This window comes from Scyliorhinus torazame, chromosome 1, assembly GCF_047496885.1.
Source record: "Scyliorhinus torazame isolate Kashiwa2021f chromosome 1, sScyTor2.1, whole genome shotgun sequence".
NCBI classification, from domain to species: Eukaryota; Metazoa; Chordata; class Chondrichthyes; order Carcharhiniformes; family Scyliorhinidae; genus Scyliorhinus; species Scyliorhinus torazame.
The window spans coordinates 2,860,506-2,887,190 of NC_092707.1; the positions used below are offsets into that span (position 1 = coordinate 2,860,506).

The 26,685-nt window shown below is 60.2% G+C and overlaps 1 protein-coding gene across 3 annotated transcripts in view; it reads right to left on the reverse strand.

The window, feature by feature from the left end:
- dnah10 (dynein axonemal heavy chain 10) overlaps window positions 1-26,685 on the reverse strand; it is a 704,002-nt gene that overhangs the window by 43,087 nt on the left and 634,230 nt on the right. For all 3 annotated transcript variants that reach the window (XM_072511049.1, XM_072511141.1, XM_072510964.1), the window contains one exon: window positions 12,042-12,213. In XM_072511049.1, coding sequence (XP_072367150.1) covers window positions 12,042-12,213 — 172 coding nt within the window. The remainder of the gene's footprint in view (window positions 1-12,041; window positions 12,214-26,685) is intronic.

The window sequence follows — 26,685 nt, forward strand, 5'->3', positions numbered from 1 at the left end:
CCGTCACACCACGCGGCGTCTACACCGCCACACCGCACACACGGTCTACCCCGTCACACCACGCGGAGTCTACCCCGGCACACCACATACAGTCTACACATTCACACCACGCGGACTCTACCCCATCACACCACACGCAGTCTACCTCGTCACACCACACACACGGTCTACCCCGTCACACCACACACAGTCTACCCCATCACACCACACGCAGTCTACCCCATCACACCACACGCAGTCTACCCCGTCACACCACGCGGAGTCTACCCCGTCACACCACGCGGAGTCTACCCCGTCACACCACGCGGAGTCTACCCCGTCACACCACGCGGAGTCTACCCCGTCACACCACGCGGAGTCTACCCCGTCACACCACGCGGAGTCTACCCCGTCACACCACGCGGAGTCTACCCCGTCACACCACACGGGGTCTACCCTGTCACACCACACGGGGTCTACCCCGTCACACCACGCGGAGTCTACCCCGTCACACCACGCGGAGTATACCCCGTCACACCACACAGAGTCTACCCCGTCACACCACACGGAGTCTACCCCGTCACACCACGCGGAGTCTACCCCGTCACACCACGCTGAGTCTACCCCGTCACATCACGCGGAGTCTACCCCGTCACACCACACACCGTCTACCCCGTCACACCACACGGAGTCTACCCCGTCACACCACGCGGAGTCTACCCCGTCACACCACGCTGAGTCTACCCCGTCACATCACGCGGAGTCTACACCGTCACACCACACACCGTCTACCCCGTCACACCACGCGGAGTCTACCCCGTCACACCACACACCGTCTACCCCGTCACACCACACGGAGTCTACCCCGTCACACCACGCGGAGTCTACCCCGTCACACCACACACCGTCTACCCCGTCACACCACACGGAGTCTACCCCGTCACACCACGCGGCGTCTACACCGTCACACCACGCTGAGTCTACACCGTCACACCACACACCGTCTACCCCGTCACACCACGCGGAGTCTACCCCGTCACACCACGTGGAGTCTATCCCGTCACCCCACGCGGAGTCTACCCCGTCACCCCACGCGGAGTCTACCCCGTCACACCACGCGGAGTCTACCCCGTCACACCACGCGGAGTCTACCCCGTCACACCACACACCGTCTACCCCGTCACATCACGCGGAGTCTACCCCGTCACACCACGCGGCGTCTACACCGTCACGCCACGCGGAGTCTACCCCGTCACACCACACACCGTCTACCCCGTCACATCACGCGGAGTCTACCCCGTCACACCACACACCGTCTATCCGGTCACACCACGCAGAGTCTACCCCGTCACACCACACGGAGTCTACCCCGTCACACCACACACCGTCTACCCCGTCACATCACGCAGAGTCTACCCCGTCACACCACACGCAGTCTACCCCGTCACACCATGTGGAGTCTATCCCGTCACACCACGCGGAGTCTACCCCGTCACCCCACGCGGAGTCTACCCCGTCACACCACGCGGAGTCTACCCCGTCACACCACACGCAGTCTACCCCGTCACACCATGTGGAGTCTATCCCGTCACACCACGCGGAGTCTACCCCGTCACCCCACGCGGAGTCTACCACGTCACACCACGCGGAGTCTACCCCGTCACCCCACGCGGAGTCTACCACGTCACACCACGCGGAGTCTACCCCGTCACACCACGCGGCGTCTACCCCGTCACACCACACACCATCTACCCCGTCACACCACGCGGAGTCTACCCCGTCACACCACGCGGAGTCTACCCCATCACACCACGCGGAGTCTACACCGTCACACCACACACCGTCTACCCCGTCACACCACGCGGAGTCTACACCGTCACACCACACACCGTCCACCACGTCACACCACACGCAGTCTACCCCGTCACACCACGCGGAGTCTACCCCGTCACACCACGTGGAGTCTATCCCGTCACACCACGCGGAGTCTACCCCGTCACCCCACGCGGAGTCTACCCCGTCACACCACGCGGCGTCTACACCGTCACACCACGCGGGGTCTACACCGTCACACCACGCGGAGTCTACCCCGTCACACCACGCGGAGTCTACCCCGTCACACCACGCGGAGTATACCCCGTCACACCACACAGAGTCTACCCCGTCACACCACACGGAGTCTACCCCGTCACACCACGCGGAGTCTACCCCGTCACACCACGCGGAGTCTACCCCGTCACACCACATACAGTCTACACATTCACACCACGCGGAGTCTACCCCGTCACACCACACACAGTCTACCCCGTCACACCACGCGGAGTCTACCCCATCACACCACACGCATTCTACCCCGTCACACCACACACACGGTCTACCCCGTCACAACACACACAGTCTACCCCATCACACCACGCGGAGTCTACCCCGTCACACCACACACAGTCTACCCCATCACACCACACGCAGTCTACCCCATCACACCACGCGGAGTCTACCCCGTCACACCACGCGGAGTCTACCCCGTCACACCACGCGGAGTCTACCCCGTCACACCACGCGGAGTCTACCCCGTCACACCACGCGGAGTCTACCCGTCATACCACACACACTGTCTACCCCGTCACACCACGCGGAGTCTACCCCGTCACACCACACGGCGTCTACCCCGTCACACCACACGCAGTCTACCCCATCACACCACACGCAGTCTACCCCATCACACCACGCGGAGTCTACCCCGTCACACCACGCGGAGTCTACCCCGTCACACCACGCGGCGTCTACCCCGTCACACCACATACAGTCTACACATTCACACCACGCGGAGTCTACCCCATCACACCACACGCAGTCTACCCCATCACACCACGCGGCGTCTACCCCGTCACACCACACACAGTCTACCCCGTCACACCACACACAGTCTACCCCATCACACCACGCGGCGTCTACCCCGTCACACCACACACAGTCTACCCCATCACACCACGCGGCGTCTACCCCGTCACACCACACACAGTCTACCCCGTCACACCACACACAGTCTACCCCATCACACCACACACAGTCTACCCCGTCACACCACACACAGTCTACCCCGTCACACCACACACAGTCTACCCCGTCACACCACGCGGAGTCTACCCCGTCACACCACACACAGTCTACACCGTCACACCACACACAGTCTACCCCATCACACCACGCGGCGTCTACCCCGTCACACCACACACAGCCTACCCCATCACACCACACACAGTCTACCCCATCACACCACACACAGTCTACCCCGTCACACCACACGCAGTCTACCCCATCACACCACGCGGAGTCTATCCCCTCACACCACGCGGATTCTACCCCGTCACCCCACGCGGAGTCTACCCCGTCACACCACGCGGAGTCTACCCCGTCACACCACGCGGAGTCTACCCCGTCACACCACGCGGAGTCTACCCCGTCACACCACGCGGAGTCTACCCCGTCACACCACGCGGAGTCTACCCCGTCACACCACGCGGAGTCTACCCCGTCACACCACGCGGAGTCTACCCCGTCACACCACGCAGAGTCTACCCCGTCACACCACGCGTAGTCTACCCCGTCACACCACACGGGGTCTACCCCGTCACACCACACGGGGTCTACCCCGTCACACCACGCGGAGTCTACCCCGTCACACCACGCGGAGTCTACCCCGTCACACCACGCGGAGTATACCCCGTCACACCACGCGGAGTATACCCCGTCACACCACACGGAGTCTACCCCGTCACACCACGCGGAGTCTACCCCGTCACACCACGCGGAGTCTACCCCGTCACACCACGCGGAGTCTACCCCGTCACACCACACACCGTCTACCCCGTCACACCACGCGGAGTCTACCCCGTCACACCACGCGGAGTCTACCCCGTCACCCCACGCGGAGTCTACCCCGTCGCACCACGCGGAGTCTACCCCGTCACACCACGCGGAGTCTACCCCGTCACACCACGCGGAGTCTACCCCGTCACACCACGCGGAGTCTACCCCGTCACACCACGCGGAGTCTACCCCGTCACACCACGCGGAGTCTACCCCGTCACACCACGCGGAGTCTACCCCGTCACACCACGTGGAGTCTACCCCGTCACACCACGTGGAGTCTACCCCGTCACACCACGCGGCGTCTACACCGCCACACCGCACACACGGTCTACCCCGTCACACCACGCGGAGTCTACCCCGGCACACCACATACAGTCTACACATTCACACCACGCGGACTCTACCCCATCACACCACACGCAGTCTACCTCGTCACACCACACACACGGTCTACCCCGTCACACCACACACAGTCTACCCCATCACACCACACGCAGTCTACCCCATCACACCACACGCAGTCTACCCCGTCACACCACGCGGAGTCTACCCCGTCACACCACGCGGAGTCTACCCCGTCACACCACGCGGAGTCTACCCCGTCACACCACGCGGAGTCTACCCCGTCACACCACGCGGAGTCTACCCCGTCACACCACGCGGAGTCTACCCCGTCACACCACGCGGAGTCTACCCCGTCACACCACACGGGGTCTACCCTGTCACACCACACGGGGTCTACCCCGTCACACCACGCGGAGTCTACCCCGTCACACCACGCGGAGTATACCCCGTCACACCACACAGAGTCTACCCCGTCACACCACACGGAGTCTACCCCGTCACACCACGCGGAGTCTACCCCGTCACACCACGCTGAGTCTACCCCGTCACATCACGCGGAGTCTACCCCGTCACACCACACACCGTCTACCCCGTCACACCACACGGAGTCTACCCCGTCACACCACGCGGAGTCTACCCCGTCACACCACGCTGAGTCTACCCCGTCACATCACGCGGAGTCTACACCGTCACACCACACACCGTCTACCCCGTCACACCACGCGGAGTCTACCCCGTCACACCACACACCGTCTACCCCGTCACACCACACGGAGTCTACCCCGTCACACCACGCGGAGTCTACCCCGTCACACCACACACCGTCTACCCCGTCACACCACACGGAGTCTACCTCGTCACACCACGCGGCGTCTACACCGTCACACCACGCTGAGTCTACACCGTCACACCACACACCGTCTACCCCGTCACACCACGCGGAGTCTACCCCGTCACACCACGTGGAGTCTATCCCGTCACCCCACGCGGAGTCTACCCCGTCACCCCACGCGGAGTCTACCCCGTCACACCACGCGGAGTCTACCCCGTCACACCACGCGGAGTCTACCCCGTCACACCACACACCGTCTACCCCGTCACATCACGCGGAGTCTACCCCGTCACACCACGCGGCGTCTACACCGTCACGCCACGCGGAGTCTACCCCGTCACACCACACACCGTCTACCCCGTCACATCACGCGGAGTCTACCCCGTCACACCACACACCGTCTATCCGGTCACACCACGCAGAGTCTACCCCGTCACACCACACGGAGTCTACCCCGTCACACCACACACCGTCTACCCCGTCACATCACGCAGAGTCTACCCCGTCACACCACACGCAGTCTACCCCGTCACACCATGTGGAGTCTATCCCGTCACACCACGCGGAGTCTACCCCGTCACCCCACGCGGAGTCTACCCCGTCACACCACGCGGAGTCTACCCCGTCACACCACACGCAGTCTACCCCGTCACACCATGTGGAGTCTATCCCGTCACACCACGCGGAGTCTACCCCGTCACCCCACGCGGAGTCTACCACGTCACACCACGCGGAGTCTACCCCGTCACCCCACGCGGAGTCTACCACGTCACACCACGCGGAGTCTACCCCGTCACACCACGCGGCGTCTACCCCGTCACACCACACACCATCTACCCCGTCACACCACGCGGAGTCTACCCCGTCACACCACGCGGAGTCTACCCCATCACACCACGCGGAGTCTACACCGTCACACCACACACCGTCTACCCCGTCACACCACGCGGAGTCTACACCGTCACACCACACACCGTCCACCACGTCACACCACACGCAGTCTACCCCGTCACACCACGCGGAGTCTACCCCGTCACACCACGTGGAGTCTATCCCGTCACACCACGCGGAGTCTACCCCGTCACCCCACGCGGAGTCTACCCCGTCACACCACGCGGCGTCTACACCGTCACACCACGCGGGGTCTACACCGTCACACCACGCGGAGTCTACCCCGTCACACCACGCGGAGTCTACCCCGTCACCCCACGCGGAGTCTACCCCGTCACACCACGCGGAGTCTACCCCGTCACACCACACGGGGTCTACACCGTCACACCACGCAGAGTCTGCCCCGTCACACCACGCAGAGTCTACCCCGTCACACCACACACCGTCTACACCGTCACACCACGCGGTGTCTACCCCGTCACACCACGCGGAGTCTACACCGTCACACCACGCAGAGTCTACACCGTCACACCACGCAGAGTCTACACCGTCACACCACGCAGAGTCTACCCCGTCACACCACACGGGGTCTACACCGTCACACCACACACCGTCTACACCGTCACGCCACGCAGAGTCTACCCCGTCACACCACGCAGAGTCTACACCGTCACACCACGCAGAGTCTACACCGTCACACCACGCGGAGTCTACCCCGTCACACCACGCGGAGTCTACACCGTCACACCACGCAGAGTCTACACCGTCACACCACACACCGTCTACCCCGTCACACCACGCAGAGTCTACCCCGTCACACCACACACCGTCTACACCGTCACGCCACGCAGAGTCTACACCGTCACACCACGCGGAGTCTACACCGTCACACCACACACCGTCTACCCCGTCACACCACGCGGTGTCTACCCCGTCACACCACACGGAGTCTACCCCGTCACACCACGCGGAGTCTACCCCGTCACACCACGCGGAGTCTACCCCGTCACACCACGCGGAGTCTACCCCGTCACACCACGCGGAGTCTACCCCGTCACACCACGCGGAGTCTACCCCGTCACACCACGCGCAGTCTACCCCGTCACACCACGTGGAGTCTATCCCGTCACACCACACACCGTCTACCCCGTCACACCACGCAGAGTCTACCCCGTCGCACCACGCGGAGTCTACCCCGTCGCACCACGCGGAGTCTACCCCGTCACACCACGCGGAGTCTACCCCGTCACACCACGCGGAGTCTACCCCGTCACACCACGCGGAGTCTACCCCGTCACACCACATACAGTCTACACATTCACACCACGCGGAGTCTACCTCGTCACACCACACGGAGTCTACCCCGTCACACCACGCGGAGTCTACCCCGTCACACCACGCGGAGTCTACCCCGTCACACCACACACAGCCTACCCCATCACACCACACGCAGTCTACCCCGTCACACCACGCGGAGTCTACCCCGTCACACCACGCGGAGTCTACCCCGTCACACCACACACCGTCTACCACGTCACACCACGCGCAGTCTACCCCGTCACACCACGTGGAGTCTATCCCGTCACACCACACACCGTCTACCCCGTCACACCACGCAGAGTCTACCCCGTCGCACCACGCGGAGTCTACCCCGTCGCACCACGCGGAGTCTACCCCGTCACACCACGCGGAGTCTACCCCGTCACACCACGCGGAGTCTACCCCGTCACACCACGCGGAGTCTACCCCGTCACACCACGCGGAGTCTACCCCGTCACACCACACACAGCCTACCCCATCACACCACACGCAGTCTACCCCGTCACACCACGCGGAGTCTACCCCGTCACACCACGCGGAGTCTACCCCGTCACACCACGCGGAGTTTACCCCGTCACACCACGCGGAGTCTACCCCGTCACACCACGCGGAGTCTACCCCGTCACACCACGCGGAGTCTACCCCGTCACACCACGCGGAGTCTACCCCGTCACACCACACGGGGTCTACCCCGTCACACCACACGGGGTCTACCCTGTCACACCACACGGGGTCTACCCCGTCACACCATGCGGAGTCTACCCCGTCACACCACGCGGAGTATACCCCGTCACACGACACGGAGTCTACCCCGTCACACCACGCGGAGTCTACCCCGTCACACCACGCGGAGTCTACCCCGTCACACCACGCTGAGTCTACACCGTCACACCACACACCGTCTACCCCGTCACACCACGCGGAGTCTACCCCGTCACACCACGTGGAGTCTATCCCGTCACACCACGCGGAGTCTACCCCGTCACCCCACGCGGAGTCTACCCCGTCACACCACGCGGAGTCTACCCCGTCACACCACGCGGAGTCTACCCCGTCACACCACGCGGAGTCTACCCCGTCACACCACGCGGAGTCTACCCCGTCACATCACGCGGAGTCTACCCCGTCACACCACGCGGCGTCTACACCGTCACACCACGCGGAGTCTACCCCGTCACACCACACACCGTCTATCCCGTCACACCACGCAGAGTCTACCCCGTCACACCACACACCGTCTACCCCGTCACATCACGCGGAGTCTACCCCGTCACACCACACACCGTCTATCCCGTCACACCACGCAGAGTGTACCCCGTCACACCACACGGAGTCTACCCCGTCACACCACACACCGTCTACCCCGTCACATCACGCAGAGTCTACCCCGTCACACCACACGCAGTCTACCCCGTCACACCATGTGGAGTCTATCCCGTCACACCACGCGGAGTCTACCCCGTCACCCCACGCGGAGTCTACCCTGTCACACCACGCGGAGTCTACCCCGTCACACCACGCGGAGTCTACCCCATCACACCACACACCATCTGCCCCGTCACACCACGCGGAGTCTACCCCGTCACACCACGCGGAGTCTACCCCATCACACCACGCGGAGTCTACCCCGTCACACCACGCGGAGTCTACCCCGTCACACCACGCGGCGTCTACCCCGTCACACCACGTGGAGTCTACACCGTCACACCACACACCGTCTACCCCGTCACACCACACACCGTCCACCACGTCACACCACACGCAGTCTACCCCGTCACACCACGTGGAGTCTATCCCGTCACCCCACGCGGAGTCTACCCCGTCACCCCACGCGGAGTCTACCCCGTCACACCACGCGGAGTCTACCCCGTCACACCACGCGGAGTCTACCCCGTCACACCACGCAGAGTCTACCCCTTCACACCACGCGGCGTCTACACCGTCATGCCACGCAGAGTCTACCCCGTCACACCACGCTGAGTCTACACCGTCACACCACGTGGAGTCTATCCCGTCACACCACGTGGAGTCTATCCCGTCACACCACGCGGAGTATACCCCGTCACACCACGTGGAGTCTATCCCGTCACACCACGCGGAGTATACCCCGTCACACCACGCGGAGTATACCCCGTCACCCCACGCGGAGTCTACCCCGTCACACCACGCGGAGTCTACCCCGTCACACCACGCGGAGTCTACCCCGTCACACCACGCGGAGTCTACCCCGTCACACCACGCGGAGTCTACCCCGTCACATCACGCGGAGTCTACCCCGTCACACCACGCGGCGTCTACACCGTCACCCCACGCAGAGTCTACCCCGTCACACCACACACCGTCTACCCCGTCACATCACGCGGAGTCTACCCCGTCACACCACGCGGAGTCTACCCCGTCACATCACGCGGAGTCTACCCCGTCACACCACGCAGAGTCTACCCCTTCACACCACGCGGCGTCTACACCGTCACACCACGCAAAGTCTTCCCCGTCACATCACGCGGAGTCTACCCCGTCACACCACGCGGAGTCTACCCCGTCACACCACACACCGTCTATCCCGTCACACCACGCAGAGTGTACCCCGTCACACCACACGGAGTCTACCCCGTCACACCACACACCGTCTACCCCGTCACATCACGCAGAGTCTACCCCGTCACACCACACGCAGTCTACCCCGTCACACCATGTGGAGTCTATCCCGTCACACCACGCGGAGTCTACCCCGTCACCCCACGCGGAGTCTACCCCGTCACACCACGCGGAGTCTACCCCGTCACACCACGCGGAGTCTACCCCATCACACCACACACCATCTGCCCCGTCACACCACGCGGAGTCTACCCCGTCACACCACGCGGAGTCTACCCCATCACACCACGCGGAGTCTACCCCGTCACACCATGCGGAGTCTACCCCGTCACACCACACACAGTCTACACATTCACACCACGCGGAGTCTACCCCGTCACACCACGCGGCGTCTACCCCGTCACACCACGAGGCGTCTACCCCGTCACACCACACACCGTCCACCACGTCACACCACACGCAGTCTACCCCGTCACACCACGTGGAGTCTATCCCGTCACCCCACGCGGAGTCTACCCCGTCACCCCACGCGGAGTCTACCCCGTCACACCACGCGGAGTCTACCCCGTCACACCACGCGGAGTCTACCCCGTCACACCACGCAGAGTCTACCCCTTCACACCACGCGGCGTCTACACCGTCACACCACGCAAAGTCTTCCCCGTCACACCACGTGGAGTCTACCCCGTCACACCACACACCGTCTACCCCGTCACATCACGCGGAGTCTACCCCGTCACACCACGCGGCGTCTACACCGTCACGCCACGCAGAGTCTACCCCGTCACACCACGCGGCGTCTACCCAGTCACACCACGCAGAGTCTACCCCGTCACATCACGCGGAGTCTACCCCGTCACACCACGCGGAGTCTACCCCGTCACACCACGCAGAGTCTACCCCTTCACACCACGCGGCGTCTACACCGTCACGCCACGCAGAGTCTACCCCGTCACACCACACGGAGTCTACCCCGTCACACCACGCAAAGTCTTCCCCGTCACACCACGTGGAGTCTACCCCGTCACACCACACACCGTCTACCCCGTCACACCACACACCGTCTACCCCGTCACGCCACGCAGAGTCTACCCAGTCACACCACGCGGAGTCTACCCCGTCACACCACGCGGAGTCTACCCCGTCACACCACGCGGCGTCTACCCCGTCACACCACGCGGCGTCTACCCCGTCACACCACGCGGCGTCTACACCGTCACGCCACGCAGAGTCTACCCCGTCACACCACGCAGAGTCTACACCGTCACGCCACGCGGAGTCTACCCCGTCACACCACGCAGAGTCTACCCCGTCACACCACACGGCGTCTACCCCGTCACACCACGCGGAGTCTACCCCGTCACACCACGCAGAGTCTACCCCGTCACACCACGCGGCGTCTACCCCGTCACACCACGCGGAGTCTACCCCGTCACACCACGCGGAGTCTACCCCGTCACACCACGTGGAGTCTACCCCGTCACACCACGCGGAGTCTACCCCGTCACACCACGCAGAGTCTACCCCGTCACACCACGCGGAGTCTACCCCGTCACACCACGCAGAGTCTACCCCGTCACACCACGCGGAGTCTACCCAGTCACACCACACGGCGTCTACCCCGTCACACCACGCGGAGTCTACCCCGTCACACCACGCGGAGTCTACCCCGTCACACCACACACCGTCTACCCCGTCACATCACGCGGAGTCTACCCCGTCACACCACACACCGTCTATCCCGTCACACCACGCAGAGTCTACCCCGTCACACCACACGGAGTCTACCCCGTCACACCACACACCGTCTACCCCGTCACATCACGCAGAGTCTACCCCGTCACACCACACGCAGTCTACCCCGTCACACCATGTGGAGTCTATCCCGTCACACCACGCGGAGTCTACCCCGTCACACCACGCGGAGTCTACCCCGTCACACCACACACCGTCTACCCCATCACACCACGCGGAGTCTACCCCGTCACACCACACGGCGTCTACCCCGTCACACCACGCGGAGTCTACCCCGTCACACCACGCGGAGTCTACCCCGTCACACCACGCGGAGTCTACCCCGTCACACCACGCGGAGTCTACCCCATTACAGCATCATTGTAAGTGTGACATACATATTGTGTTAGTTCATGGGCTGCTGATGCCACTCACCATGGAATACTACATTTTATTTTGAAGCACTTACCTGTAAAATTATCTTTAATTTCACCCTCTGGGATTTTATAGTCAACGTCGCTGTCATGGAAGAAGTGGAATGGCTGGAACGTGTCAAATATGAAATCCCCCAAAAATTCATCCATGTAGGTAGTGAGGATACGTCTGTCAAAGCTGTCAATACAGCGTCCGCCATACATAACCTGCGCATCCAGAGAGCAACACACAAAACAGGCAGAAGTAGATACTGTCAGTTCATGCACAGTTAACGATCAGATACATTACCGCAATTCTAAATAAATAGCACCACACGTCACCACTTCAATAGGCATCTATTTTACTAAAATTGTCAGTAATTTATTAACTTCAAAAATATAGTAATGTTCTTCATTGCCCTTCATTTGTAAGGGGCCAGGATGACGGGTACGAGGGGACAAGATGACGGGTACGAGGGGACACGATGGCGGGTACGAGGGGACACGATGGCGGCAACGAGGGGACAAGATGACGGGTACGAGGGGACAAGATGGCGGGGATGAGGGGACAAGATGGCGGGGATGAGGGGACAAGATGACGGGTTTGAGGGGACACGAGGACGGGTACGAGGGGACACGAGGACGGGACGGGTACGAGGGGACAAGATGACGGGTACGAGGGGACAAGATGACGGGTTTGAGGGGACACGAGGACGGGTACGAGGGGACAAGATGACGGGTTTGAGGGGACACGAGGACGGGTACGAGGGGACACGAGGACGGGACGGTTACGAGGGGACAAGATGACGGGTACGAGGGGACAAGATGGCGGGTACGAGGGGACAAGATAACGGGTACGAGGGGACAAGATGACGGGTACGAGGGGACAAGATGACGGGTACGAGGGGACAAGATGACGGGTACGAGGGGACAAGATGACGGGTACGAGGGGACACGAGGACGGGTACGAGGGGACAAGATGACGGGTACGAGGGGACAAGATGACGGGTTTGAGGAGACACGATGGCGGGTATGAGGGGACACGAGGACGGGTACGAGGGGACAAGATGACGGGTACGAGGGGACAAGATGACGGGTTTGAGGGGACACGATGGCGGGTATGAGGGGACACGAGGACGGGTACGAGGGGACAAGATGACGGGTACGAGGGGACAAGATGACGGGTACGAGGGGACAAGATGACGGGTACGAGGGGACAAGATGACGGGTTTGAGGGGACACGAGGACGGGTACGAGGAGACACGAGGACGGGTACGAGGGGACAAGATGACGGGTACGAGGGGACAAGATGACGGGTACGAGGGGACAAGATGACGGGTTTGAGGAGACACGATGGCGGGTATGAGGGGACACGAGGACGGGTACGAGGGGACAAGATGACGGGTACGAGGGGACAAGATGACGGGTTTGAGGGGACACGATGGCGGGTATGAGGGGACACGAGGACGGGTACGAGGGGACACGATGACGGGTATGAGGGGACAAGATGACGGGTACGAGGGGACAAGATAACGGGTACGAGGGGACAAGATGACGGGTACGAGGGGACAAGTTGACGGGTACGAGGGGACAAGATGACGGGTACGAGGGGACAAGATGGCGGCAACGAGGGGACAAGATGACGGGTACGAGGGGACAAGATGACGGGTTTGAGGGGACACGATGGCGGGTACGAGGGGACAAGATGGCGGGTACGAGGGGACAAGATGACAAGTACGAGGGGACACGAGGACGGGTACGAGGGGACACGATGGCGGGTACGAGGGGACAAGATGGCGGGTACGAGGGGACAAGATGACGGGTACGAGGGGACAAGATGACGGGTACGAGGGGACAAGATGACGGGTACGAGGGGACACGAGGACGGGTACGAGGGGACAAGATGACGGGTACGAGGGGACAAGATGACGGGTACGAGGGGACACGAGGATGGGTACGAGGGGACACGATGGCGGGTACGAGGGGACAAGATGGCGGGTACGAGGGGACAAGATGACGGGTACGAGGGGACAAGATGACGGGTACGAGGGGACAAGATGACGGGTACGAGGGGACAAGATGATGGCAACGAGGGGACAAGATGACGGGTACGAGGGGACAAGATGGCGGGGATGAGGGGACAAGATGGCGGCGATGAGGGGACAAGATGACGGGTTTGAGGGGACACGAGGACGGGTACGAGGGGACAAGATGGCGGGTACGAGGGGACACGATGGCGGGTATGAGGGGACAAGATGACGGGTACGAGGGGACAAGATGACGGGTACGAGGGGACAAGATGACGGGTACGAGGGGACAAGATGACGGGTTTGAGGGGACACGATGGCGGGTACGAGGGGACAAGATGACGGGTACGAGGGGACAAGGTGACGGGATTGAGGGGACACGGGGACGGGTACGAGGGGACAAGATGACGCGTACGAGGGGACAAGATGACGGGTACGAGGGGACAAGATGACGGGTACGAGGGGACAAGATGACGGGTACGAGGGGACAAGATGACGGGTTTGAGGGGACACGATGGCGGTTACGAGGGGACAAGATGACGGGTTTGAGGGGACACGATGGCGGTTACGAGGGGACAAGATGACGGGTACGAGGGGACAAGATGGCGGGTACGAGGGGACAAGATGACGGGTTTGAGGGGACAAGATGGCGGGTATGAGGGGACACGAGGACGGGTACGAGGGGACAAGATGACGGGTACGAGGGCACAAGATGACGGGTACGAGGGGACAAGATGGCGGGTACGAGGGGACAAGATGACGGGTACGAGGGGACAAGATGGCGGGTACGAGGGGACACGAGGACGGGTACGAGGGGACAAGATGGCGGGTACGAGGGGACAAGATGACGGGTACGAGGGGACACGAGGACGGGTACGAGGGGACAAGATGACGGGTACGAGGGGACAAGATGACGGGTTTGAGGGGACACGATGGCGGGTACGAGGGGACAAGATGACGGGTACGAGGGGACAAGATGGCGGGTACGAGGGGACACGAGGACGGGTACGAGGGGACAAGATGACGGGTACGAGGGGACAAGATGACGGGTTTGAGGGGACACGATGGCGGGTACGAGGGGACAAGATGATGGGTACGAGGGGACAAGATGGCGGGTACGAGGGGACACGAGGACGGGTACGAGGGGACAAGATGACGGGTACGAGGGGACAAGATGACGGGTTTGAGGGGACACGATGGCGGGTACGAGGGGACAAGATGACGGGTACGAGGGGACACGAGGACGGGTACGAGGGGACAAGATGACGGGTACGAGGGGACAAGATGACGGGTTTGGGGGGACACGATGGCGGGTACGAGGGGACAAGATGGCGGGTACGAGGGGACAAGATGACGGGTACGAGGGGACAAGATGACGGGTACGAGGGGACAAGATGACGGGTACGAGGGGACAAGATGACGGGTTTGAGGGGACACGATGGCGGGTACGAGGGGACAAGATGACGGGTACGAGGGGACAAGATGGCGGGTACGAGGGGACAAGATGACGGGTACGAGGGGACAAGATGACGGGTACGAGGGGACAAGATGACGGGTACGAGGGGACACGAGGACGGGTTTGAGGGGACACGAGGACGGGTACGAGGGGACAAGATGACGGGTACGAGGGGACAAGATGACGGGTACGAGGGGACAAGATGACGGGTACGAGGGGACACGAGGACGGGTTTGAGGGGACACGATGGCGGGTATGAGAGGACACGAGGACGGGTACGAGGGGACAAGATGACGGGTACGAGGGGACAAGATGACGGGTTTGAGGGGACACGATGGCGGGTATGAGGGGACACGAGGACGGGTACGAGGGGACAAGATGACGGGTACGAGGGGACAAGATGACGGGTTTGAGGGGACACGATGGCGGGTATGAGGGGACACGAGGACGGGTACGAGGGGACAAGATGACGGCAACGAGGGGACAAGATGACGGGTACGAGGGGACACGAGGACGGGTACGAGGGGACAAGATGACGGGTACGAGGGGACAAGATGGCGGGTACGAGGGGACAAGATGGCGGCAACGAGGGGACAAGATGACGGGTACGAGGGGACAAGATGACGGGTACGAGGGGACAAGATGACGGGTTCGAGGGGCCTCGGTCCTTTTTTGATGTGGTTTTCCAGTAGGTAGCACGGGGGAAATCACTAAAAAAAAAAGATTTGGTTTATTTTACACTTTGAATGACCGTGGAATGTCCCAAAGAACATTACAGCTCAGATAGCTCTATCAAAGCATAGTCACCGTTGTCGGAAACAGCCATTAATTTTTGCGCAGCGAGCTCCCACAAACTGTAATGGGATAATGACCAGTTTTATGATGTTGATTGAGGGAGAAAGGAGAATCCTACTGCTCTTGGTCAAAATAGTACCATTGGGATCTTTTACACTAACTGGACAGGACAGACTAGAGCTCAGTTTAATGCCTCGTCTGAAAGATGGCCACAGTAACTGTGCAGCACTCCCTCAGTACTGACCCTCTGACAGTGCAGCACTCCCTCAGTACTGACCCTCTGACAGTGCGGCACTCCCTCAGTACTGACCCTCTGACAGTGCGGCACTCCCTCAGTACTGACCAGCTGTCAGTGCAGCACTCCCTCAGTACTGACCCTCTGACAGTGCGGCGCTCCCTCAGTACTGACCCTCTGACAGTGCGGCACTCCCTCAGTACTGACCAGCTGTCAGTGCAGCACTCCCTCAGTACTGACCCTCTGACAGTGCGGCGCTCCCTCAGTACTGACCCTCTGACAGTGCGGCGCTCCCTCAGTACTGACCCTCTGACAGTGCAGCACTCCCTCAGTACTGACCCTCTGACAGTGCGGCACTCCCTCAGTACTGACCCTCTGACAGTGCGGCGCTCCCTCAGTACTGACCCTCTGACAGTGCGGCGCTCCCTCAGTACTGACCCTCTGACAGTGCAGCACTCCCTCAGTACTGACCCTCTCACAGTGCGGCGCTCCCTCAGTACTGACCCTCTGACAGTGCGGCACTCCCTCAGTACTGACCCTCTGACAGTGCAGCACTCCCGCAGTACTGACCCTCTGACAGTGCAGCACTCGCTCAGCAATGACCCTCTGACAGTGCAGCACTCCCTCAGTATTGACCCTCTGACAATGCAGCACTGCCTCAGTACTGATCCTCTAACAGTGCAGCACTCCCTCAGTACTGACCCTCTGACAGTGCAGCACGCCCTCAGTACTGACCAGCTGTCAGTGCAGATCTTCCTCAGTACTGGCCCTGACAGTGCAGCACTCCCTCAGTACTGACCCTCTGACAGTGCAGCGCTCCCTCAGCACTGACCCTCTGACAGTGCAGCACTCCCTCAGTACTGACACTCTGACAGTGCGGCGCTCCCTCATTACTGACCCTCTCACAGTGCGGCACTCCCTCAGTACTGACCCTCTGACAGTGCAGCACTCCCTCAGTGCTGACCCTCTGACAGTGCGGCGCTCCCTCAGTACTGACCATCTATCAGTGCAGGACTCCCTCAGCACTGACCCTCTGACAGTGCAGCACTCCCTCAGTACTGACCCTCTGACAGTGCAGCACTCCCTCAGTACTGACCCTCTGACAGTGCAGAACTCCCTCACTACTGACCCTCTGACAGTGCAGAACTCCCTCACTACTGACCCTCTGACAGTGCAACACTCCCTCAGTACTGAGCCTCTGACAGTGCAGCACTCCCTCAGTAGTGACCCTCTGACAGTGCGGCACTCCCTCAGTACTGACTCTCTGACAGTGCGGCACTCCCTCAGTACTGACCCTCTGACAGTGCGGCGCTCCCTCAGTACTGACCCTCTGACAGTGCAGCGCTCCCTCAGTACTGACCCTCTGACAGTGCGGTACTCCCTCAGTACTGACCCTCTGACAGTGCAGCACTCCCTCAGTACTGACCCTCTGACAGTGCAGCACTCCCTCAGTACTGACCTTCGAACAGTGCAGCACTCCCTCAGTCCTGACCCTCTGACAGTGCAGCACTCCCTCAGTACTGACCCTCTGACAGTGCAGCACTCCCTCAGTACTGACCCTCTGACAGTGCAGCACTCCCTCAGTACTGACCCTCTGACAGTGCGGCACTCCCTCAGTACTGACCCTCTTACAGTGCAGCACCCCCTCAGTACTGACCCTCTCACAGTGCAAAACTTCCTCAGTACTGACCCTCTGACAGTGCAGCACTCCCTCAGTACTGACCCTCTGACAGTGCGGCGCTCCATCATTACTGACCCTCTGACAGTGCGGCACTCCCAAAGTACTGACCCTCTGACAGTGCAGCACTCCCTCAGTATTGACCCTCTGACAGTGCAGCACTACCTCAGTACTGACCCTCTGACAGTGCAGCACTCCCTCAGTACTGACCCTCTGACAGTGCGGCACTCCCTCAGTACTGACCCTCTTACAGTGCAGCACCCCCTCAGTACTGACCCTCTCACAGTGCAAAACTTCCTCAGTACTGACCAGCTGTCAGTGCAGATCTTCCTCAGTACTGGCCCTGACAGTGCAGCACTCCCTCAGTACTGGCCCTGACAGTGCAGCGCTCCCTCAGTACTGACCCTCTGACAGTGCAGCACTCCCTCAGTACTGACCCTCTGACAGTGCGGCACTCCCTCAGTACTGACCCTCTGACAGTGCGGCACTCCCTCAGTACTGACCATCTATCAGTGCAGGACTCCCTCAGCACTGACCCTCTGACAGTGCAGCACTCCCTCAGTACTGACCCTCTGACAGTGCAGCACTCCCTCAGTACTGACCCTCTGACAGTGCAGCACTCCCTCAGTACTGACCCTCTGACAGTGCGGTACTCCCTCAGTACTGACCCTCTGAGAGTGCAGCACTCCCTCAGTACTGACCCTCTGATTGTGCGGCACGCCCTCAGCACTGACCCTCTGACATTGCGGCACCCCCTCAGTACTGACCCTCTGACAGTGCAAAACTCCCTCACTACTGACCCTCTGACAGTGCAGAACTCCCTCACTACTGACCCTCTGACAGTGCAACACTCCCTCAGTACTGAGCCTCTGACAGTGCAGCACTCCCTCAGTAGTGACCCTCTGACAGTGCGGCACTCCCTCAGTACTGACTCTCTGACAGTGCGGCACTCCCTCAGTACTGACCCTCTGACAGTGCGGCGCTCCCTCAGTACTGACCCTCTGACAGTGCGGTACTCCCTCAGTACTGACCCTCTGACAGTGCAGCACTCCCTCAGTACTGACCCTCTGACAGTGCAGCACTCCCTCAGTACTGACCTTCGAACAGTGCAGCACTCCCTCAGTCCTGACCCTCTGACAGTGCAGCACTCCCTCAGTACTGACCCTCTGACAGTGCAGCACTCCCTCAGTACTGACCCTCTGACAGTGCAGCACTCCCTCAGTACTGACCCTCTGACAGTGCGGCACTCCCTCAGTACTGACCCTCTTACAGTGCAGCACCCCCTCAGTACTGACCCTCTCACAGTGGAAAACTTCCTCAGTACTGACCCTCTGACAGTGCAGCACTCCCTCAGTACTGACCCTCTGACAGTGCAGCACTCACTCAGGACTGACCCTCTGACAGTGCAGCATTCCCTCAGTACTGACCCTCTGACAGTGCAGCACTCCCTCAGTACTGACCCTCTGACAGTGTAGCACTACCTCATTACTGACCCTCTGACAGTGCGGCACTCCCTCAGTACTGACCCTCTGACAGTGCGGCGCTCCATCATTACTGACCCTCTGACAGTGCGGCACTCCCAAAGTACTGACCCTCTGACAGTGCAGCACTACTTCAGTACTGACCCTCTGATAGTGCAGCACTCCCTCAGCAATGACCCTCTGACAGTGCGGCACTCCCTCAGTACTGACCCTCTGACAGTGCGGCACTCCCTCAGTACTGACCCTCTGACAGTGCAGCACTCCCTCACTACTGACCCTCTGACAGTGGAGCACTCCCTCAGGACTGACCCTCTGACAGTGCAGGACTCCCTCAGTACTGACCGTCTGACAGTGCAGCACTCCCTCAGTACTGACCCTCTGACAGTGCAGCACTCGCTCAGCAATGACCCTCTGACAGTGCAGCACTCCCTCAGTATTGACCCTCTGACAATGCAGCACTGCCTCAGTACTGACCCTCTGACAATGCAGCACTCCCTCAGTACTGACCCTCTGACAGTGCAGCGCTCTCTCAGTACTGACCCTCTGACAGTGCAGCACTCCCTCAGTACTGACACTCTGACAGTGCAGCGCTCCCTCATTACTGACCCTCTTAGACAGTGCAGCACTCCCTCAGTACTGACCCTCTGACAGTGCAGCACTCCCTCAGTACTGACCCTCTGACAGTGCAGCACTCCCTCAGTACTGACCCTCTGACAGTGCAGCACTCTCTCAGTACTGACACTCTGACAGTGCTGCGCTCCCTCATTACTGACCCTCTCACAGTGCGGCACTCCCTCAGAACTGACCCCCTGACAGTGCGGCACTCCCTCAGTACTGATCCTCTGACAGTGCGGCACTCCCTCAGTACTGACCCTCTGACAGTGCGGCACTCCCTCAGTACTGACCCTCTGACAGTGCAGCACTGCCTCTGTACTGACCCTCTGACAGTGCAGCACTCCCTCAGTACTGACCCTCTGAGAGTGCAGCACTCGCTCAACAATGACCCTCTGACAGTGCGGCACTCCCTCAGTATTGACCCTCTGACAGTGCAGAACGTCCTCAGTAATGACCCTCTGACAGTGCAGCACCCCCTCAGTACTGACCCTCTCACAGTGCAAAACTTCCTCAGTACTGACCCTCTGACAGTGCAGCACTCCCTCAGTACTGACCCTCTGACAGTGCAGCACTCCCTCAGTACTGACCCTCTGACAGTGCGGCACTCCCTCAGTACTGACCCTCTGACAGTGCAGCACTCCCTCAGGACTGACCCTCTGACAGTGCAGGACTCCCTCAGTACTGACCCTCTGACAGTGCAGCACTCCCTCATTACTGACCCTCTGACAGTGCGGCACTCCCTCAGTACTGGCCCTCTGACAGTGCGGCGCTCCATCATTACTGACCCTCTGACAGTGAGGCACTCCCAAAGTACTGACCCTCTGACAGTGCAGCACTGCCTCAGTACTGACCCTCTGACAGTGCGGCACTCCCTCAGTACTGACCCTCTGACAGTGCAGCACTCCCTCAGTACTGACCCTCTGACAGTGCGGCACTCCCTCAGCATTGATCCTCTGACAGTGCAGAACTTCCTCAGTACTGACCCTCTGACAGTGCAGCACTCCCTCAGTACTGACCCTCTGACAGTGCAGCACTCCCTCAGTACTGACCCTCTGACAGGGCAGCACTCCCTCAGTACTGACCCTCTGACAGGGCAGCACTCCCTCAGTACTGACCCTCTGACAGTGCAGCACTCCCTCAGTACTGACCCTCTGACAGGGCAGCACTCCCTCAGTACTGACCCTCTGACAGTGCGGCACTCCCTCAGTACTGACGCTCTGACAGTGCAGCACCCCCTCAGTACTGACCCTCTCACAGTGCAAAACTTCCTCAGTACTGACCCTCTGATAGAGCGGCACTCCCTCAGTACTGTCCCTCTGACAGTGCAGAACTTCCTCAGTACTGACCCTCTGACAGTGCAGCACTCCCTCAGTACTGACCCTCTGACAGGGCAGCACTCCCTCAGTACTGACCCTCTGACAGTGCTGCACTCCCTCAGAACTGACCCCCTGACAGTGCAGCACTCCCTCAGCACTGACCCTCTGACAGTGCGGCGCTCCCTCAGTACTGACCCTCCGACAGTGCAGCACTCCCTCAGTACTGACCCTCTGACAGTGCAGCACTCCCTCAGTACTGACCCTCTGACAGTGCAGCACTCCCTCAGTACTGACCCTCTGACAGTGCAGCACTCCCTCAGTACTGACCAGCTGTCAGTGCAGATCTTCCTCAGTACTGACCCTCTGACAGTGCAGCACTCCCTCAGTACTGACCATCTATCAGTGCAGGACTCCCTCAGCACTGACCCTCTGACCGTGCAGCACTCCCTCAGTAATGACCCACAGACAGTGCAGCACTCCCTCAGTACTGACCCTGTGACAGTGCAGCACTCCCTCAGTACTGACCCTCTGACAGTGCAGCACTCCCTCAGTACTGACCCTCTGACAGTGCAGCACTCCCTCAGCAATGACCCTCTGACAGTGCAGCACTCCCTCAGGACTGACCCTCTCACAGTGCAGCACTCCCTCAGTACTGACCCTCTGACAGTGCAGCACTCCCTCAGTATTGACCCTCTGAGAATGCAGCACTCCCTCAGTACTGACCCTCTGACAGTGCGGCACTCCCTCAGTACTGACCCTCTGACAGTGCGGCGCTCCCTCAGTACTGACCCTCTGACAGTGCGGTACTCCCTCAGTACTGACCCTCTGACAGTGCAGCACTCCCTCAGTACTGACCTTCGAACAGTGCAGCACTCCCTCAGTCCTGACCATCTGACAGTGCAGCACTCCATTAGTACTGACCCTCTGACAGTGCAGCACTCCCTCAGTACTGACCCTCTGACAGTGCAGCACTCCCTCAGTACTGACCCTCTGACAGTGCAGAACTCCCTCACTACTGACCCTCTGACAGTGCAGAACTCCCTCACTACTGACCCTCTGACAGTGCAACACTCCCTCAGTACTGAGCCTCTGACAGTGCAGCACTCCCTCAGTAGTGACCCTCTGACAGTGCGGCACTCCCTCAGTACTGACTCTCTGACAGTGCGGCACTCCCTCAGTACTGACCCTCTGACAGTGCGGCGCTCCCTCAGTACTGACCCTCTGACAGTGCGGTACTCCCTCAGTACTGACCCTCTGACAGTGCAGCACTCCCTCAGTACTGACCCTCTGACAGTGCAGCACTCCCTCAGTACTGACCTTCGAACAGTGCAGCACTCCCTCAGTCCTGACCCTCTGACAGTGCAGCACTCCCTCAGTACTGACCCTCTGACAGTGCAGCACTCCCTCAGTACTGACCCTCTGACAGTGCAGCACTCCCTCAGTACTGACCCTCTGACAGTGCGGCACTCCCTCAGTACTAAACCTCTTACAGTGCAGCACCCCCTCAGTACTGACCCTCTCACAGTGCAAAACTTCCTCAGTACTGACCCTCTGACAGTGCAGCACTCCCTCAGTACTGACCCTCTGACAGTGCAGCACTCCCTCAGTACTGACCCTCTGATAGTGCGGCGCTCCATCATTACTGACCCTCTGACAGTGCAGCACTCCCTCACTACTGACCCTCTGACAGTGGAGCACTCCCTCAGGACTGACCCTCTGACAGTGCAGGACTCCCTCAGTACTGACCGTCTGACAGTGCAGCACTCCCTCAGTACTGACCCTCTGACAGTGCAGCACTCGCTCAGCAATGACCCTCTGACAGTGCAGCACTCCCTCAGTATTGACCCTCTGACAATGCAGCACTGCCTCAGTACTGACCCTCTGACAATGCAGCACTCCCTCAGTACTGACCCTCTGACAGTGCAGCGCTCTCTCAGTACTGACCCTCTGACAGTGCAGCACTCCCTCAGTACTGACACTCTGACAGTGCAGCGCTCCCTCATTACTGACCCTCTTAGACAGTGCAGCACTCCCTCAGTACTGACCCTCTGACAGTGCAGCACTCCCTCAGTACTGACCCTCTGACAGTGCAGCACTCCCTCAGTACTGACCCTCTGACAGTGCAGCACTCTCTCAGTACTGACACTCTGACAGTGCTGCGCTCCCTCATTACTGACCCTCTCACAGTGCGGCACTCCCTCAGAACTGACCCCCTGACAGTGCGGCACTCCCTCAGTACTGATCCTCTGACAGTGCGGCACTCCCTCAGTACTGACCCTCTGACAGTGCGGCACTCCCTCAGTACTGACCCTCTGACAGTGCAGCACTGCCTCTGTACTGACCCTCTGACAGTGCAGCACTCCCTCAGTACTGACCCTCTGAGAGTGCAGCACTCGCTCAACAATGACCCTCTGACAGTGCGGCACTCCCTCAGTATTGACCCTCTGACAGTGCAGAACGTCCTCAGTAATGACCCTCTGACAGTGCAGCACCCCCTCAGTACTGACCCTCTCACAGTGCAAAACTTCCTCAGTACTGACCCTCTGACAGTGCAGCACTCCCTCAGTACTGACCCTCTGACAGTGCAGCACTCCCTCAGTACTGACCCTCTGACAGTGCGGCACTCCCTCAGTACTGACCCTCTGACAGTGCAGCACTCCCTCAGGACTGACCCTCTGACAGTGCAGGACTCCCTCAGTACTGACCCTCTGACAGTGCAGCACTCCCTCATTACTGACCCTCTGACAGTGCGGCACTCCCTCAGTACTGGCCCTCTGACAGTGCGGCGCTCCATCATTACTGACCCTCTGACAGTGAGGCACTCCCAAAGTACTGACCCTCTGACAGTGCAGCACTGCCTCAGTACTGACCCTCTGACAGTGCGGCACTCCCTCAGTACTGACCCTCTGACAGTGCAGCACTCCCTCAGTACTGACCCTCTGACAGTGCGGCACTCCCTCAGCATTGATCCTCTGACAGTGCAGAACTTCCTCAGTACTGACCCTCTGACAGTGCAGCACTCCCTCAGTACTGACCCTCTGACAGTGCAGCACTCCCTCAGTACTGACCCTCTGACAGGGCAGCACTCCCTCAGTACTGACCCTCTGACAGGGCAGCACTCCCTCAGTACTGACCCTCTGACAGTGCAGCACTCCCTCAGTACTGACCCTCTGACAGGGCAGCACTCCCTCAGTACTGACCCTCTGACAGTGCGGCACTCCCTCAGTACTGACGCTCTGACAGTGCAGCACCCCCTCAGTACTGACCCTCTCACAGTGCAAAACTTCCTCAGTACTGACCCTCTGATAGAGCGGCACTCCCTCAGTACTGTCCCTCTGACAGTGCAGAACTTCCTCAGTACTGACCCTCTGACAGTGCAGCACTCCCTCAGTACTGACCCTCTGACAGGGCAGCACTCCCTCAGTACTGACCCTCTGACAGTGCTGCACTCCCTCAGAACTGACCCCCTGACAGTGCAGCACTCCCTCAGCACTGACCCTCTGACAGTGCGGCGCTCCCTCAGTACTGACCCTCCGACAGTGCAGCACTCCCTCAGTACTGACCCTCTGACAGTGCAGCACTCCCTCAGTACTGACCCTCTGACAGTGCAGCACTCCCTCAGTACTGACCCTCTGACAGTGCAGCACTCCCTCAGTACTGACCAGCTGTCAGTGCAGATCTTCCTCAGTACTGACCCTCTGACAGTGCAGCACTCCCTCAGTACTGACCATCTATCAGTGCAGGACTCCCTCAGCACTGACCCTCTGACCGTGCAGCACTCCCTCAGTAATGACCCACAGACAGTGCAGCACTCCCTCAGTACTGACCCTGTGACAGTGCAGCACTCCCTCAGTACTGACCCTCTGACAGTGCAGCACTCCCTCAGTACTGACCCTCTGACAGTGCAGCACTCCCTCAGCAATGACCCTCTGACAGTGCAGCACTCCCTCAGGACTGACCCTCTCACAGTGCAGCACTCCCTCAGTACTGACCCTCTGACAGTGCAGCACTCCCTCAGTATTGACCCTCTGAGAATGCAGCACTCCCTCAGTACTGACCCTCTGACAGTGCGGCACTCCCTCAGTACTGACCCTCTGACAGTGCGGCGCTCCCTCAGTACTGACCCTCTGACAGTGCGGTACTCCCTCAGTACTGACCCTCTGACAGTGCAGCACTCCCTCAGTACTGACCTTCGAACAGTGCAGCACTCCCTCAGTCCTGACCATCTGACAGTGCAGCACTCCATTAGTACTGACCCTCTGACAGTGCAGCACTCCCTCAGTACTGACCCTCTGACAGTGCAGCACTCCCTCAGTACTGACCCTCTGACAGTGCAGAACTCCCTCACTACTGACCCTCTGACAGTGCAGAACTCCCTCACTACTGACCCTCTGACAGTGCAACACTCCCTCAGTACTGAGCCTCTGACAGTGCAGCACTCCCTCAGTAGTGACCCTCTGACAGTGCGGCACTCCCTCAGTACTGACTCTCTGACAGTGCGGCACTCCCTCAGTACTGACCCTCTGACAGTGCGGCGCTCCCTCAGTACTGACCCTCTGACAGTGCGGTACTCCCTCAGTACTGACCCTCTGACAGTGCAGCACTCCCTCAGTACTGACCCTCTGACAGTGCAGCACTCCCTCAGTACTGACCTTCGAACAGTGCAGCACTCCCTCAGTCCTGACCCTCTGACAGTGCAGCACTCCCTCAGTACTGACCCTCTGACAGTGCAGCACTCCCTCAGTACTGACCCTCTGACAGTGCAGCACTCCCTCAGTACTGACCCTCTGACAGTGCGGCACTCCCTCAGTACTAAACCTCTTACAGTGCAGCACCCCCTCAGTACTGACCCTCTCACAGTGCAAAACTTCCTCAGTACTGACCCTCTGACAGTGCAGCACTCCCTCAGTACTGACCCTCTGACAGTGCAGCACTCCCTCAGTACTGACCCTCTGATAGTGCGGCGCTCCATCATTACTGACCCTCTGACAGTGCGGCACTCCCAAAGTACTGACCCTCTGACAGTGCAGCACTCCCTCAGTATTGACCCTCTGACAGTGCAGCACTACTTCAGTACTGACCCTCTGATAGTGCAGC